Source organism: Pectinophora gossypiella, chromosome 1 (genome assembly GCF_024362695.1).
Source record: "Pectinophora gossypiella chromosome 1, ilPecGoss1.1, whole genome shotgun sequence".
NCBI lineage: Eukaryota > Metazoa > Arthropoda > Insecta > Lepidoptera > Gelechiidae > Pectinophora > Pectinophora gossypiella.
Genome location: NC_065404.1, coordinates 13,898,554 through 13,914,409, shown reverse-complemented (window position 1 = coordinate 13,914,409; position 15,856 = coordinate 13,898,554). Strand labels below are relative to the sequence as shown.

Sequence of the window (15,856 nt, the reverse complement as noted above, 5' to 3'; positions counted from 1 at the left end):
AAGCGAGACGCGACCCGACGCGACATAAAATAAAGTCCTTGGAACACGCGACACGCTTTTTCAAGATGTGATTCACGGAAATATCTTATTATTTTAAGTATATTGTTTATGGAAGAGCCAAGAAATGAGAAAATTGATAGTTTTTAACATCATTTGAGCGACACACTTTTCATAGTCAAGTTGCGAGGACGTTGACGCGTGAACGAGGACTTTAACTCGTCTGTCAAATTTGACAACTCGCGCTTTGACATTTACTCGCTGGGTCAAAACCAAATCAATAATTAGCATACAAAGTTTATTATTGGCGATCATCATAAATTCTCGAATTACTATGTACATGCTAATACGTCAAATTCTCACAGCTAAGTTTCTACAATCAGCTTTTATGTTTCAATAAAAGTGCCGTAGTACGTAAATGTTTCTGAACACTGTATAATTTGTGTAGAAATTTTGTAAGTGCGGACCTAAAAAGTTGTAGGTCAAATGGATGAACTCTTGTCACTTTCTGAGAGAAGATTGAACATAGTACGGTCACGAGCAACAATATGTATACACTTTGGTACCATGTCACATTAACACACACACACACACATGGGAAACACCGTAAATACTACAGCTAATAATAATATATTATATTTATGTGTAGAAATTTTGTAAGTGCGGACCTAAAAAGTTGTAGGTCAAATGGATGAACTCTTGTCACTTTCTGAGAGAAGATTGAACATAGTACGGTCACGAGCAATAATATGTATACACTTTGGTACCATGTCACATTAACATTTTTGACAAATTGAACTGTAAGTCTCACTAAATGTCAAATGTGTTAGTGCGACAGACTCCTAAAGTGGGTATATTATATTGCTCATGACTGTACAGCCTTTTAGGTACACATTTCACTGCAGAGGGCACAATATTCTCCTCGTGGATTGGTATTTAGAAAAGTATAGACTACTCTGGGTGCCATCCCACTTGCGTCAGACAGAGTACTGCGGTGCGGAAGAGAAGAGGGAAACTACTGCCCTATTTTTCCCTAAAAAAGTACCATGGAAAATGCTGCACCGACAAGAACGTGGCTCTAAAATTGATGATGATGATTTAGAAAATTAAGCGCGTCAGGATCTTAACCCTGAGATTATGTTAAACTAGCTGTTATCCGCGACTTCGTTCGCGTGAAATCCTACTATTAAAGCTATAGAAGGTTGATACAAACTTTGCCACCCCTTTTTACCCGCTCAAGGGTTAAATTACGCAAAGTTCCATCTTAGTGTGAGCACCTTTCTAAAAGGAACCCCCATGTAAAGTTTGAGACTCCTTGTAGTTTCTGAGATTTCGTGATGAATGAGTGAGTCAGTGATTTTTCGCTTTGATATACAGAATAATCAGCTGAATCATCCCTTTCAGTATGCGTTACGATGTCGCTTACACTCCGTACAAGTACATACGGTAGCCATAATATTAGGTATGGGTGTTAGTGACATCGTAACGTATACTGAGGGGATGATTCAGACCATGATTCTGAGTTGATATCATGTATAGTTGATATACTGTCGGAAAATTCATGAAAATTATAGGTAGTGCTTTTTTTTAAATTATTTTCCGTTCCATACTTTTACGACGGAAAATTCCACTTGATATCAACACAGAATCATGGCCTGAATCATCCCTCATAGTTTTCGTTACGATGTCACTAACACCTGGTATAGATATTCTTTGTCCCAAGTCCGCATCTGGTAACGACTGGTGTCGCTAACACTCTTTTTGCGCTTTCCTACTGGGTAATAACTTTCCTACATGAGGCAAGGCGCAATATGTAATTTATTACAGGTGACATGCCGGCAAAATGCAGTTTTGTTTGCTCTAATCTACCTCTACACTATTATAACCGACATTATAACTTACTTTATGTTTTTCTTAAGACATTTGTGTTTCTTCTGGGCGATGGTTTATTTTGAGATTGCAATTTTCAGTGATGAAACTTTGTTATTATTCTTAAAATATTATTTGTGTTGATGGCACATGCTTCTAGAAGACCAGAACGCGTTCAGCTGCTTGTTTTACAGGACATGTCGTAGAATCCGACAGATGGTTTGTGTTCTTTCTAACATGATAGACAATTGTTATGGGTGACAGGCCCTTGTTTCCATAAGGTTCATCATATCCATCTTGGGACTTCGTATCAATAGTGCCTGCAAGTTGTCTTACTTAATTTCGATTATAAATGTTGATAACATGATGAGGGTTGATGAGAGGGATCTCACAACGCACACGAGAGAAGATTTGATGATTTTTAAAAAATTCGAAGTTTGCGGTCAATGCTTATCCGGAGAATTATGAGTTTGTGTTTTTATGTGTTCTTGTTAGTGAAGGCAACCGCCGGCGCCGTAAACACAGATTCACTTGGTTTATTTGGCCAGTGATATTGATATTATGAAAATAAATTTTATGCACTAGTAGTGCTAGGAATGTATTTGCGCAGAGATTTGCAACACCGCGATTTCAAACATAACTTTATTTTTTTATATTCTTACTCACGTAGCCTACTTCCATTAGGTAATTAGAACTTATTTCAAATATAATTTCCTAGTAACAATACATTATTAAAGATACAAAAACAAACTTGCACCATTCACATGTTTTGCATGAGCAGTACACATATACGGAACCCAACATAATCATAGGAATTATTTATGTTTTTTCTTTTAGGTTATGAGGCTAACAGAAAGTATTGTGTACTTACTTACTTATTTCAAACACGAAACATGAGAAGTTACTTGAACCAAATAATACTTTGTGTGATTATTGTAACTAAGTTTTTTTATTTATTTAAAAAACATATTACATAACAATACAATTAAATCGCATTGCGAAATCTTGTAAGTTTGTCATAGTGCAATATTCCGCTATTGTTACAGTTTGTATTGAAATAGGTATACTACTTACTTACCAAATTAATTACAATATTGAATAAATAAATTATAAGGCAAACGCATAGATGAAGTATTCGTCTTAAGTAATTGTAGCTAGAATTGGCACTCCGGCTAAGTAGTTATAATGTCATATGTGGTAAATATACAATAAGACACGTCAAAAAAAGAGTTAATTTATTTAATTATTTAGGTTTGTCCAAGTCACAACGTCGTAACTTGGAAATTACGATCCCAGTGTCGAGAAACATAGCGATTTTTATCGGAATCATAACGTTTCACAACGATATCCTGGACTGATCCTATCGTGGCCGCCATACTGCGGCTACAGTATACTTAAAAAGCAGCATGTGTTGCAAAGTGACGCAGGCGCAAGTTACCGAATTCAGTCGGTCGACGAGGCGGGAGCGGGGCGGGTACGCCGATGAGCCATGAACAACGCTCCGGCTCCCGCTGGGTGGATACAGGGCTGCGTATACGCAGGTACCTATAATATTTAATTATTTACTATTTTGGAATTTTTTTAAGCAAAATAGACAATGAATAATATTTTAACAAGTTGCTGGATGAATCCTACCCTTTTTGTTGACATGACTTATTGTACATTTTGTATAAACTACTTGGCCGGATAAAAAGTCTACCCGGCAAAAAACTAGGTATATTTTACACATAATTATATTATGATCTAAATCAGCACTTCTGTCACGATTTGATAAACAGCTATCAGCAAATTGTGATAGTAAACTCATATTTTGTGTTAGTGACAGCCCTAAACCCCAGCTGGGAGGCAACCATTAATTAGTTCACGAGAGTTACCCCTAAACGAAAGAAAAAGCCCAAAATAATAAGCTCAACATAATTGGATATTATAACAGATATATTGCATTGTTAAAACAAAACTTTCGTTTCGATGTGGTTCATTTATTACTGTTTGTCTATGGTTCTTTAGCTTTTTTTTTCTTAATCTTGTCAGGTTGTTTCTCGCTGCCTCTTTTAATATGAGAAATGATATCCAATTTATTATTCTAATTTACAGCTCCGAGCGTTTTAATATTTGAATAGATACTGATTTATTTTTTGTTATCTGTGAAAAATGTGTGGATGGATGCCTCTTCTTGTTTTTGCTTCTTGATTCTTGTAGATTTTGCATAATTGAATTTTATATATTTTTTGCTTTGCAATAGGTACGACGAAGAAAGACTCAATTTTTTTCCATCCAATCAGATGACAAAGGTCATAGATAGTTCTTATAAAATGCTAATCTAGAAATAGAAGCTAGTCTAATATGATCAAAATCAGTCTTAGAATATAATAGAAACTTTATTTGCGTCAAACATGGTGAATAACGTGACAAATGGGTATTAGAAGTGGGTATTAGAAATGGGTATTAGAAATGGGTATTACAATATATGTTTCGCCATAACAATGTTGGCATACAAATGTCATTATATGTAGACAAAGGTACACTTATTTACACTAAACTTTTATATAATAACAAAAAAATACATTACTGCAGAAATTCCCTGACAGAATAAAAATTACGTTCATTAAGCCATTTATATAATTTTGTCTTAAATAATGTCCATTTTTCTTTTCAATATATCTTCGAATCTCAATAAGTAGATACGACGCACGTTTGTTGATGACATCATACCGCAGTACCTACTTGCATACAAAATTTCGTGTGTCTCACTTGACTAAGTTATTAAGGAGCCTATTGTTACCTCTGTCAAATCCTGGGGGGTTAAAAAGGCCAGATCGAAGCAATTAATCGAAAAAAGCAATGTTGCTATTTGACTTCTACGCGCGCGAATGTCAAATTGCAATATTGCTTTTTTAGATGAATTGCTTCGTTGTGGCCTTTTTAACCCCTTGATGTCTGAGGTTGATAACCTGTCACTATAAGGTTTATCATATCTCTTATGACGTTAACAACAAGTGTAGCTGGAACTCCTATGGCGAGCTGTAGTTGTCCAATGTCCACCCAGATGGTTGTATACTTATACAGGCATCAAATAATTACATGAAACAACAATAGTACCACAGCTAATAGTCCCTTCCCACATGATCGATTTATTGATCAGATGCCGTCCGCGCGGCGGCGGCGCGGGTGCGCGGGCGCATATAAATCATAGTGGCGCTTCTTGACGCTCATTGCTCGCGGCGTGATGGATGGTGCGCGCTATTATACGCCGGCGCGCGTAACACGGTGATTTGATCCAGTTTAGCTTTGTTACTGGAGGTTAGGCTCTGTGGTTAGGCTTCAGGACGGATGTTCTGGGGTTTTATTTTTTAAATAGATGCTGCTTGTATAGGTTACTATGCTAGACTGAGAGCGAATATAAAATAAAGAATTTTCAGCTGTTTATCTTCCCGGACATGTCGTAAAACAACAGAGGAACTGTCTTAAACCTAATACTATGGACTTCGTACTCATCATATGGACTTCGTATCAGAACTGACTGCCCACCCCATTTGGGATTGCGGGTATGATATTATTATGTAGTCAGTGTTTTTATGTTTGAGGTTTTCACTCGTTTCCTTGACTAAGTACATAAGCATATTTCCAAAAACGGAACTGTTATTGCAACGTAAGCTTTCGAAAACCAGAAGCAATGCCCTTCCGAGTACCAGGCTAACAGAACCGCTCGGAAGGTGTACTCCGTAGTAATTAAACAAACAAGCCTACCTCGTTAGTGCGACCACGCCTCCGCTAATCAATTCCTTTATTAATCGCTGCGAGAGTCACGACTTTTGAACTACCCCAACGATATGTCTTCCCTTGTTATGTTATGCTGCCCTGGTAGCTGAGTATTAATCTTGGATCGGTTATAGGGCGATGGTAAAAAGTATGATAAAGTGCATATACCATCTGCTATTTTTGTTCTACGATAGATCTACTTTATTAAGTATAATTGTAAAAAACAAATCTCTCTCTCTCTCTCTCATTATTTAAGAGCTGCGCTCTTGCCGGTGGAGTAATCGCCATTACAAAAAAAAGCAAATCTATTGAATCTTATATCCATATGACAGAATTTATGCTTGTATATGTCGTTGCTAGATTTTAGAATTGATCATTTCATGATGTGTTCGACCATTTCATGAAATGGTCATATTTCATGAAATAGCCAACTTAAGTTGACCATATCGTTGAAAGGTCAACGTTTAATGATATTTCAATCAACGTTTGGCCATATCGTAAATATAGGCGGTATCCATGTTATCTATGTGGTGTAATAAAAATGCGAATAGTCGATTAATTTCTTTGGTTCAAAATTATGTACCTAATCGATATGGAAAATTGTACAATTAATACAGCGATTCATCGCTTATAATATCAATCAAGTTTTAAATATAATCGACACCAGCGCCGCTACCGGTGGATAACGTTACTAATTTTACGATATGATTGCCAAAGTTTGGCCATATCATGAAGTAATCATGCATTTAGTTGCTCATATCGTTAAATGTTTTGTGTTTATTGATCTGGCCAAACTACATCATGATGTGGCCAACGAATGATATTCTATTTCATGAAATATCATCGAGCATATCATGAAATGATCAATTCTAAGATCTGGCCACGACATATATACCAATCTGGATGACCAAATTGAATCGATAATATGTTATTATTCTGTACGAGTAGGTACACGCGTAATTCTCGTTTTCTACAGGAAGTGTAAACATTTTTTAAGGCTTTCCTTCTTCTCAATTGGCACCACGTTCTTGTGGAATTTATTGTCTTGTTGTGTGGTCTTAAGCCCACAAATTCGTTAGTGGTACAGTGTACAGTCTGCCTCGTAAGCTTTGCTTTATTTACTAACTTATCGCTGACAGATTATTTATCATGTTCCTTGAGTATCATCGTTTCCTCTAGAGAGCCAAGATGTATAAATTAAGCAAACGAGTGAAAATATATGGGATTGACACTAGCGAATTACGTGACAAACGCACCTGGGTGGCCAAGTTAGTTGCAACCAATTATGACAATCATCAGGACATAAGGTGACATGTCAAACACATCACTGTCACTGTGGTAATTGTCATAGTACCTACCTCTAGTGTGTTACTTCGGAAAGGTCACAAGTATCGTCAAGAGTTACAAACATATTGGCGCCATGATAGAGAAGAATTTTCTCTTGTGGCAAAGTGAAAAAGTGCTTTATTTTGCACTTGTAACTTGTTCAGTAGCACGCCTGGATAAAGACCTATATCCAGTAGCGGACGTATATGGATTGATGATGACCACACCAGTATTTAAGCTGCCGACTCTACCGGCACCCAAAAACAGACGTTTTCAACAAATTCCAGTAAGTGAGTTCGAACGAAAACCTCTTCTCGGTTATAAAAATATCTCGGTTTCGATTCCCGAAATCGGGTACAAAAAGCGACGCGGATTCACACGGGGTTCTAGAAGGGCTTTATAAAACATACAAAAATGTTGATTTCGCTAGAGCTTTTTTGTTGACTCGTAATTAGATTTGGCGATGTTCCGCCCTATCCAGTGAGCTAGTGGGTGGTGTAAGTTACAGGAGAAAGACATGGGTCAGGTTCGTGTTACCTAATTTTTTGCTGTTGCTGTTTAGCAATAAGGCCGCCTATTGTGTTTATTTTATTCGTCTGTATATGTCAATTATTAATTGATTTTTCTCTATGTTGTTACTTACTTATTTCTTTATCAGCTCAATAATTGGTATCACTGCTGGACAAATAAATACCTGTCTCTCCAAAATGAAGCTGTTCCAAATATCTATCACCATTAATATCGTTTGCTTCCTGCCGATGATAACACTGTCTAAGTTTAGAATCCTTGATAAAATACTTATGTCAGTTATAGTTGATACCGGAACAGTCAAATCTTCAGGTTAGGTAAGCGGACCTTGGGAAAAATGGGATAATGCTAGGGGGATGATGAAATGCTCTTACCCATGTCTATATCAATTAAGGTGATATATTATCGCAGCATGTTGGCACGCTAGTGAAAGTTACTCGCTCCCGCTTCCTCCTGTAACTTGTTCCATGTCATAATGAGAGGCTGTCGGTAGGCGGGTCCAGTAGATGAGGTCGGGAGGATAAAAATTCCATTACAATTAAATTAACCACGCCGGTATTTATTTTTCATTAGTACAAATCTGATTTACGAACAAATGTTCATCTGAGTTGTTTATTTGTGCTCACTGACAGAACTGTAGAACCTAATGCCTAGTAGTACCTATGGTTTAGACAGAAAGCAAAGTTCTGTTGGATTTTAGTTGAGTATCTTGGTAGAAGAGTCAAGATGATTGGACACTTAATAAAACGATAAAAGCTACAAGGAAAGAGAGGAAGGGGAAGACCAAGAAGAGCTCACATGGAACAGATTAAAGAGAAGGTGAACGTCGTGTCTTATAAAGAAGTAAAGGAATTGGCCTTTGATAGACAAGAATGGAGAATGCTACACCGATAAGAGCGTGGATCTTAAATTTGTGATGGTGATCTTGGTATAGTGGTTTTAAGTTATGATGATGAAAATGTAAGTAGAACTACATATAAGTACTACTTGATAGTTGTAAACTTTTGAGGCTTCGTAACTTTGATATTTAAGATTATTTTTTTTTATTTTATTTTATTAATGACACATCAAAAAGGTGTCTTGAACAAAGCTTCAGAACTACGAAAGGAGTGTATTGAAAATTCAACCCTTTCAAAACACGAAAGCCGCTTTCATCTTACAGCGGCAGGGCACGTCTCCTTAATAATTGTGATTTTGTGTAAGTTTTTTTCCTACTGTTTTTGTATTGTCACTGTGGCGTCCTCTAATAAAAAATACTTTCTTTCTTTTTTTTTTCTTTCTTTCCTTTTATTTGTGTAACTTTGTTCTGAGGTAATCTCAACTACTTACCCATCTTTACTTCACTCAGGGGGCTTTATTTTTTAATCACTCGCCTTCAACTCGCGTGCGAAAATATATACCTGTCTCATGTTGCAAATGACAAATTCAGATGTGCTCCGGGAAATAGGTATTTATATGTATATATTTTCACAAATAAGGTCCCTGATCTTGATACGATGTTGTCCAGTCTATCAAAATCCAACGTCTGCGCAGCGCTTTATATAACAGTACTTCCAAACAGAAGCGACGAATCTACGATCGTAATTCATCCACTACTTATCCATATCCAATCTCAAATATTATGCATATTATTTTTGATTAAACAAATTACTATTGATATCTACAAGTAAATCACATTAGAAGATCGTGCCCAGTCGTGGGCGACGGCTTTCTTTTTTTAATCAATCGCTGCTAAATCATCAACCAAATAATCATTATTTTTTAATTGAATTTTAGATTAATAGCTCGTCGGGACCCCCGCGCTTGGAGGATTCTCACGATGCTGATTATCGATTTTTGCTTATAATTGAACGGATTATTGAATTACAATTTAATTATATAAGATTATGTAATTAATGAGTGGCGTATTGTCTAGTGATGGATGATGAGCGAGGGTTACTGGTGCGGTGGTTGTCTGACACGTAATAACGCATGATGGATGGACCCCGCCGTTGAAAGCCAAAATTGGATTACTTCTCTTTAGTTTCTTTAATGACTCGAATCGTTTAACGTTTTCGTTTAGCTGCCTGTTGTTATTGAAACTTAATTGTCTGTCCGTGTATGTAAATTTATTGCGCTCAGCTTAACATAATCAATTTATTTTTTGTACAAGATGCAAATGATGTTATGTTAATAGTTATTGTTTGAAGATAGAGGTGGTAGCTAGTTTCTGGCGCTTCCAATTTGGTGGAGATGTTTTTGATATTATATAATTGATGATGATTCTAATTGTTGTTGGCGACACAAGTAGAAAAATATTTATAATTAAGAATATTTTTATATGGCAATATTATGGCGACATGAATCGCCGACGCCTCCCGCGAATGTGTAACAATTTTACAAAATATATAAATAAATAGTGACAAGGAACTAATTGGTGTTTGCACTTGTAGATCCCTCGATCTCGCACCATCAACTACACCCCATATTCCACACAAGATCCGAACACACAAGTCCTGGGCGCGCAATACCTGGGCGCACCATTACCACGGCCACCACTGTTCAGCGCTCCCCTTTACACCTCCTCTATAATAAAATATAAATAGTCTAAGCTGTATAACTACTATATACTATACACAGAGGTGTATAAATCTGTATAGTATAGAGATACTTTACAGGTCTATACAGTCACGAAGAATCGTAACTGTAGAGTATGTAGTCTATGGGTGTATTCTATACAGCTCTGTTTACCCCTTGGGGGATACAGTCTGTGATGTTAGGTTATGTTGCACTTAGCTAGGACTAACCGAAAAACCGTAGTATTTCACGTCGATCATCTAGGAAGGTTTTTGTATGAAGTCCTCCAGGTCTAAAATTATTGAAGCTTGACTTTTGATGTCTTGTGGCTTCGATACCGCTGGAAATTCTGAGCGTTCGTAGAAATATAATTTAAATAACATAACAAATGCTTTATTGCACATGCGGGAAATACAATATCTTCTATCGTGTAGGTTGTGAGGTGGAGTACCAACCTCATCAACCCTGGTGTCAGGGTCACCTGATTGTCCGAAAGTAAGATGATGCGTGCTTCGGAAGGCACGTGTAGCCGCTGATCCCAGTTACTACATGTAAGTAGTCGTTACATGAGCCATATCAGGTGCATTTGGCGGCTCAATAGGAACCCTGGAAATACAATATTACAAACAAAGAGTGAAATAGACGGCCTTGTTGGTAAGTAGCAATCTCTTCCAGGCAGTCTTTGGTTTTTGTTTGGTTTACTTTACGATTTTTGGGTAACGTTAGTGGCGTGACCGCGTGATTATCTTTGTCCGGTCAAGTAGTTAATTCCATCTACGGCAAATCTACAATAAGTCACGTCAAAAAAAACCTGATTACCTAGCAACATCAATATAAGGTAGGTATGCAAAGTGAACTGAATAAAAATGCCCACTAATAGTTCAGTATTCTTTTTATTTCGTAAGAGATACTCAATGGATTCGATTTGGAATAACAAAATATACAAGCTTAGTCGTGCTACAATTACCTTTCGTTGGAATGTCATCCTTCACATTCTTTCTTTGGTCACTACAATAAATTACAAATTCATATTTCCGTTATTTCGTATCATATTTAACAATTTAATTTTATTAGGGTCACACCATAACTAAGAAACAGGTAATATACAATAATATATAAATATATTTGACGAATCTACATTATATACCTAATGCCAATTTCACACCGCAAACATGTTAAAATATGATTTTATGTGATTGATTAAATATAATAATGTTATAACAAGTTGAATCATAACTAATAAATGATTTTATTGTGTATTTTAAGCTTGTTCAAGTAATTAATTTTACTCGTTTAACAATTATTAAGTAGTAAGTAGCTTTCGGTGTGACATGTCTCTACTAATTGTTTATCTCAACTTAAAATTTAAATATGTGAAATGATACAATTTGTTTGCATTTTTAAATCATCTACTTTTGTAAAAATAATTCGGAAAATTACGCGTCTTATATAGTGCGCCTCCATATTTTTACTTATTGTCAGTTTGAACATTAAACTATTAATGATTTCCGAAAGGCAAGGCACTATTTTGGTGAAATAATTTCAGCAAAGTAATAATTAAGTACATCTTAAAACTACAATAAATAACAATAAGGCCTATAACTGGACGGAATGTAGTCACTATTTGTATCTTACATGTAATATAAAATAAAATATTCTAATTATTTTTCTATATTTAGTTATCTTACAAGGCAACTCGTGTCGCACGATATATAAGGTCGGAACACACCCGTGCGTTGCGGCGCTGTCAATCTAGTTACTAAATGAAAATGCACGTAATACGGTGTAACTTTTGCGTTGCGACGCCGCTACGAACGAATGTGTTACCGCCATAAGGGAGGCAAAAACAGCCGTGTTATTTCTGAACGCGATCATTGTTACCCTTATAAAAAGTTAATTGATAGGGGTAGTCATTTTCTTTTCATGACATCTACACGTTTAAATTGTCAGGTAAGCCATTCATCATACTGGTTTAAATATAATATTGGTTTAATTTTACAACGCCTTGTGGAAAGGGATATTGTAATACATTCGCAACTTTTTATATGCCATAGAATTTAGAACATTTCATTAGCGCGTTCCAAAACAGATACCGTGCATGACTGTTCACAAGACGTGAAGTGACGACAGATACGTGAGTTTGACGTGAGCATGTTGGTCACGCGGTATTACTTCATTTTCGCGACGATTCTTCATGACATTATCGTATGACGCAGGCTGTCTACCACTAATCTCTCCAATAACACGTCCGTCCACAACCCATTACCCCAGAATTCCCATTCACCTGAAGGAACATTCTAGAAAATTCTCTAGTCTCCTTTCCATAAGCAAAGCTCAACTAATCAGGTCGGTATGGTGTCTTTGCCGGAGTATTTCTAGTCTCAGCTCGTGTTCTCTTGCGGCCATTCGAAGAGCTGCGATGCTGGAGCTTCTTCTTTCTACTTCTGGAGCTGAGGATGATGTTGGCGGGGATTCGCTGCCGGGGGATATTGGGGGAGAGACAGGGGGATCGGGGGATTGTCTGGGGGGAGCTGCTAAGCCGGCAAGGAGAGAATGGAAGGGCGGGCTGGAGGTATAAAGGGGAGCGCTGAAGAGTGGTGGCCGTGGTAATGGTGCGCCCAGGTATTGCGCGCCCAGGACTGGGCCTCCGGCGTATCTGTTGACCAGAAATAGAAGGTGAACAAGTGCGTCTGTGAAATAGGAGCACGTTTTAAGCGTTGAAGGGATCTTCAGATGAACTTTTTATTTTGTCGATCTTTTCCACCAGGTGATTGTTAGCTGGGTATAAATTTGATTGTTCCAATTTGGAAACTAATACCAAAAAAATACTGTGGTAGTTTCCCTGCCAAGAAAAATACAGTTATTGTTGGAAAAGTAGGGGCTCCAACAATAAGATTAGCTAGATGGATTAGACATGAGCTAATCATTTCACTCATAAGAAAGAAAGAAACGTTTATTATATAGGGACACCACAGTAATAAATATAAAACAAAACACGGAATAACACATAACTTACAATCAAAACACGCAACAAGAACAACTTATATAAGAGAGTACAAATTAATAGACAGTAAACATTAAGGCAAATTGTAATTGAGTGTATGAACTGGTCATCAATGTGATGTCCTTTATAAAAGGGGCTCACTTAGCATAAGACACCGCTTTACTCAGTAAGCATTTTAATAAGTAAATAAAATAATCCTCACCTAAACGATGCCAAAGCGTTTGTGTCAAAAGGTTTACGGAACCCGAACCCAAGTTGTGAGAAGGGGTTCGGCATGGAAGCCACGACAGACGGAGGGGGCCCCCCCGGCGCGGCCCCTAAGTACGGGTTGTAGGGATGTGCTTGTGGCCCCACTTTCTCCTGCTTTCGCCATTTCGCTCGCCGATTTTGGAACCACACCTGGAAAAAATGGACGGTTAAAATCTTGTTGTTGAGGCGAATCACAGGGACTGTAACCTTGAACCTGACAGAGGGCAGCAGTAACTGTCAGTACTATTCAGAGGCGGAGGATAGGAGTCCTAGTACGGCTTTGAAATAGACTACTCTGGGCGCCATCCCACTCGCAAGACAGAGTACTACGGGGCGGATGGCAAGAGGGAACCCACTGCCCTAATTTTCCCTAAAAAGTAGCATGGAGAATGCTACACCGACAAGAGCGTGGCTCTTAAATTTATTTGTATTATTTATCATCATCTTCCTACCGTTATCCCGTTTTCTCAGGGTCCTCTCACCTAGCCTGAAGATTTCGTGAACAGAGAGAGATAGAGAGAGAGAGAGAGAGAGAGATTAGTTCGATTTTTACAGAGAAACCTAAAGGGTAGGATAGGGTACGGGGGAACCTTCTCTTTTCAACCAGCTCAACTCGACCAGTTCTTGTATGTTAGGACTATAATGCCAAACTTGTGGCTCTGCTTATCACGCGGAATTAAGCACAGGAGTAATTTATAATTATCAGGCCCCAGTCAAGTTGATAAAAATGTGCATGTCAATCCCATATACAGGGTGGCCCAGAAGTTCAGGTTCAAAATGAAAAATTAGAAAGAGGGGCTCATTAGCTACCAGAAACACCCCCATGTATGTTCAGCAATTATTTACGGTTTAGGAGATATGACCCATTTTGTACCTTTTTCTAGATTTTCTACCTTACTTCAGAAATAATCATTTTGTCGCTATCCCTTTCTTAATAATTATTTTATTTTACTTCACAACTATGCCTGTCTGTGTACCGCTCAATCAAAGATAAATCAAAGTGAAATCAAAGATAAAAAAAAAGTTATCGGAAGTCAAAGTGAGAATTCGACCAAAATTGTTACAGTTGTTAAAACTTCGCCGAAGAATAATAAACACATGAGATTGTCATGGACACTGAAAGTATTTCTAAAAACTGCTCCATTTAATAGGCTTTTAGAAACATTAATAAAAAGTACCCTTAATACGGGCAAAAAACTAAGTAATTAGCCCTCAAAGATTGCAAGACAGACAGATTTGAAGGAAAATTTGACATTCTCATACAATGTAGCTGCTTCTTTCTAATGTTGTTAAAGGTGCTAAAAGACAGATTTTATTTTAGTATCCAATAGTATGAATCACCAACAGTGTTTGGGGATAACTTTTTCCTTGAAATCTATGTACCTTCATTAAAATACGAATACCAAAAGTGACTGCAAGTTTTGTCTTCGGATTGTTGGTATGTCTACCCTGTTAGCGATTATAAGCGTGATTTTTATTTACTTTTAATTGAAAATGTGTCTTTGAGCACCTTTAACAACGTTAGAAAGTAGCAGCTACATTGTATGAGAATGTCAAATTTTCCTTCAAATCTGTCTGTCTTGCAATCTTTGAGGGCTAATTACTTAGTTTTTTGCCCGTATTAAGGGTACTTTTTATTAATGTTTCTAAAAGCCTATTAAATGGAGCAGTTTTTAGAAATACTTTCAGTGTCTATGACAATCTCATGTGTTTATTATTCTTCGGCGAAGTTTTAACAACTGTAACAATTTTGGTCGAATTCTCACTTTGACTTCCGATAACTTTTTTTTATCTTTGATTTCACTTTGATTTATCTTTGATTGAGCGGTACACAGACTTAGGCATAGTTGTGAAGTAAAATAAAATAATTATTAAGAAAGGGATAGCGACAAAATGATTATTTCTGAAGTAAGGTAGAAAATCTAGAAAAAGGTACAAAATGGGTCATATCTCCTAAACCGTAAATAATTGCTGAACATATATGGGGGTGTTTCTGGTAGCTAATGAGCCCCTCTTTCTAATTTTTCATTTTGAACCTGAACTTCTGGGCCACCCTGTATATTATCACTTTTACTGTTGTCATAATTGGCTACTAAAAAATAAACAAAAGGAAAACAAAACGTTTAGCAAAAATTACTTGACAGTTTAAGGTCTCTATTTATTTATTTATTATTATTATTACAAGTTCTTATAGCTAATTTACACCACTATCCAAAACAGACCCAAAAGAGCGTGTTAACGCGATAAATTGTACGGATATTTATTCAAAAAAAGTCTTGCCAAGTGAAACAGAGCCTCAAAATATAACCTAAATATAATTCAGCCACTTTTAGCAAGATGATTTGTGTTTTACGATTAATATGATGACCTGTATAGTGATAGGTCACCATTACCTAACTGATACGAGTAATTCCTACAACCATTGTTATATTATAGCCAACCCAACAAGACACTTTCAAATTTCAACAGGTAATATCGATTTTAATACTATTGCCATCGTATTTTCATAAAGACTGATGAAAAGGTGAAATGACGATGTCTTACGCAAAGGTTACTTATATTAGCGAT

The 15,856-nt window shown here is 36.8% G+C and overlaps 2 protein-coding genes across 2 annotated transcripts in view; both read right to left on the bottom strand.

Moving 5' to 3' along the window:
- Nucleotides 1-10,909: 10,909 nt before the first annotated feature.
- LOC126370606 (homeobox protein aristaless-like) overlaps nucleotides 10,910-15,856 on the bottom strand; it is a 66,574-nt gene continuing 61,627 nt past the window's right edge. The window contains exons 4-5 of the mRNA XM_050015570.1: nucleotides 13,242-13,438; nucleotides 10,910-12,691 (exon numbers count right to left, since the gene is read on the bottom strand). Coding sequence (XP_049871527.1) covers nucleotides 12,370-12,691; nucleotides 13,242-13,438 — 519 coding nt within the window. The 3' untranslated portion in view covers nucleotides 10,910-12,369. The remainder of the gene's footprint in view (nucleotides 12,692-13,241; nucleotides 13,439-15,856) is intronic.
- LOC126367452 (homeobox protein aristaless-like) overlaps nucleotides 12,370-15,856 on the bottom strand; it is a 64,624-nt gene continuing 61,137 nt past the window's right edge. Inside the window, exons 4-5 of the mRNA XM_050010964.1 lie at nucleotides 13,242-13,438; nucleotides 12,370-12,691 (exon numbers count right to left, since the gene is read on the bottom strand). Coding sequence (XP_049866921.1) covers nucleotides 12,370-12,691; nucleotides 13,242-13,438 — 519 coding nt within the window. The remainder of the gene's footprint in view (nucleotides 12,692-13,241; nucleotides 13,439-15,856) is intronic.